This window comes from Hyperolius riggenbachi, chromosome 8, assembly GCF_040937935.1.
Source record: "Hyperolius riggenbachi isolate aHypRig1 chromosome 8, aHypRig1.pri, whole genome shotgun sequence".
Classification (NCBI taxonomy): domain Eukaryota; kingdom Metazoa; phylum Chordata; class Amphibia; order Anura; family Hyperoliidae; genus Hyperolius; species Hyperolius riggenbachi.
Genome location: NC_090653.1, coordinates 145335466 through 145337712, shown reverse-complemented (window position 1 = coordinate 145337712; position 2247 = coordinate 145335466). Strand labels below are relative to the sequence as shown.

The following is a 2247-nucleotide window of genomic DNA, read 5'->3' as shown; positions in this document are numbered from 1 at the left end:
AAGTATAAATAAAATGACACAAAGAAAAAAAAAAACACCATTTGCTGTTTGGATTTTGCTGGTGACACTTGCACTGATATTTCTGCTGATTTTTCTGGTTTTGACCCTTGCTTGGACTATCGACTACTCTATCGACTGCCGCCTGGATTTGACCCTTGCTTTTTGATAACGACAACGCTTTGATTGCCGCCTGGATTTGACCCTTGCTTTTGGATAACGACGACGCTTTGATTGCCACCTGGATTGACCCTTGCTCCGAATAACGACTACGTTTTGCCCTGTAATGGCTTCCAGCTCCCGTAGACGCCTCTCCCCGCGAACCCTGATGCAGGAGTTTGATGACAGCGAGGATGAGCAGCTGTTATTCTCAGACTCAAGTGACAGCTATGTGGCGAACATGTCATCATCTGACTCAGAGTCTGACAGCGATGACTTCACTGAAGAGGTTGAGAGCATCCGCACATGGATCGCTAAAGAACCTACCCAGAATAATCCTGCCCCCCCGCGATTCCCATTTACAGGTGAACCCGGCCAAAAAGTTCCCTGTGATCCTAACCCCCTGGCCTATTTGAAACTTTTTTTGGACGAGGCCATAATCCAAATTATAGTGGAGGAGACCAACCGCTATGCGGAACAGCAGCCTGGTCCATTCAGGAGGTTTGCTAGGGGAAAAAGGTGGGAACCAGTCACCCATGATGATATATGGCTATTCCTGGCCATCCTCATCCTCCAAGGGGTTGTGGGGAAACCCCGCCAGACATCATATTGGAGCACCAACCGACTGATTGCTACACCTTTTTTTGCGACTGTCATGTCAGAAAACAGATTTAGCCTCATCATGAAAAACCTGCATTTCATGAATAATGAGACCTTTGATGAGGCCACCCATCCTGCCCCCAAACTGTGGAAGATCTACGACCTATTTCAAATGGTCATACGCAAATTTCAGTCCGTGTATGTTCCAGAAAGAGACGTTAGCGTAGATGAAAGCCTAATGGCGTATAAGGGGAGACTTGCCTGGAAACAGTATATCTCTTCCAAGCATGCCAGATTTGGGATAAAATCGTTTGAATTGTGCAAATCTAATTCCGGATATATTTGGAATGCCATTATATACACTGGTAAAGGCACACAATTTGACCCCAGCTACAGCCAGTTTGGCCTTGCATCTGCCTCTGTCCTCTCCCTCATTTCACCGCTTCTTGGTCAGGGATATTGCCTGACCACAGATAATTACTACACCTCCCCTGAACTATATGAACACCTCATCAGACACAAGACTGATTCATATGGCACTGTCCGGCCTAACCGTCGCAATCTGCCATCAGCCTTTTCAGCTCAGAAGCTGAAGCCAGGGGAAATCACAGCATGGCAGAAGGGTAAACTGATGGCCCTCCGCTGGAAGGACAAGAAAGATGTTTCCGTTTTGTCAACAGTCCATAACACTGACACTGCTGCAGCCAAGAATCGTGCTGGGAAGACAATCCAGAAACCCCAGGTCATTCTGGATTATAATCAGACAATGGGTGGGGTGGACCGTGCTGACCAGTGCATAACATTCTACCCCGTTGTGCGCAAACAGCAGCGCAAATATTACAAGAAAATCTTTAGACATCTGGTGGAGCAGTGTCTTTGGAATTCTTATGTCCTCTACAAGAAACAAAATGACAGGCCTCTTCCTCACTTTGACTACATTTTGAAGGTTTGTGAGGAAATATGCTTACAACATCAGCAACCACAATCTGAGGCGAATAGACCAGGACGTCGTGCCTCCTATGTCGTAAATCCAGTGCGACTAACAGGACGTCATTTTGTAGAGCATGTGCCACCCACTGAGCGCAAAGCAACACCTACCCGCATGTGCGTGATGTGCTGCTCTAAGAGGGGGCCGAATGGAAAAAAGGTGCGCAAGGAGACGCGTTTTTACTGCCCTGAATGTGACGTAGGACTTTGTGCTGTCCCTTGCTTTAAAATATTTCATACTCAGGAAGTGTATTGATGTTTCAATACTTTTTGTGCTGCAACTGCTGCTTGATCTGAATTAAGATGTTTTGTTTACGTATTGTTACTATTAAATGGTTTTTTTTTGCCATGATTTTCATGTTTTATTATTTTATTATGCTTAGGATAAGCACTAGAACCTTGTTTGCTAATGATTTGGTAAGTTACAGGCCTGAAATATTAAAAAAAAAATTCATTGGAAAATTCCATAGACTTTTTTGGACAGAAATTAAGGGAGAATTGAAA

The 2247-nt window shown here is 44.8% G+C and overlaps 1 protein-coding gene across 1 annotated transcript; it reads left to right on the top strand.

Annotated features, from left to right (window-relative positions):
* The first annotated feature begins 283 nt into the window (after nucleotides 1–283).
* LOC137527405 (piggyBac transposable element-derived protein 4-like) lies at nucleotides 284–1999 on the top strand. The gene has a single exon (XM_068247917.1). The coding sequence runs from the start codon at nucleotides 284–286 to the stop codon at nucleotides 1997–1999; it is 1716 nt and encodes a 571-aa protein (XP_068104018.1).
* Nucleotides 2000–2247: the final 248 nt, after the last annotated feature.

Bases quoted from the DNA above. Each gene is read 5' to 3' on its own strand.
- LOC137527405 (XM_068247917.1), top strand. From the start codon at position 284: ATGGCTTCCAGCTCCCGTAGACGCCTCTCCCCGCGAACCCTGATGCAG.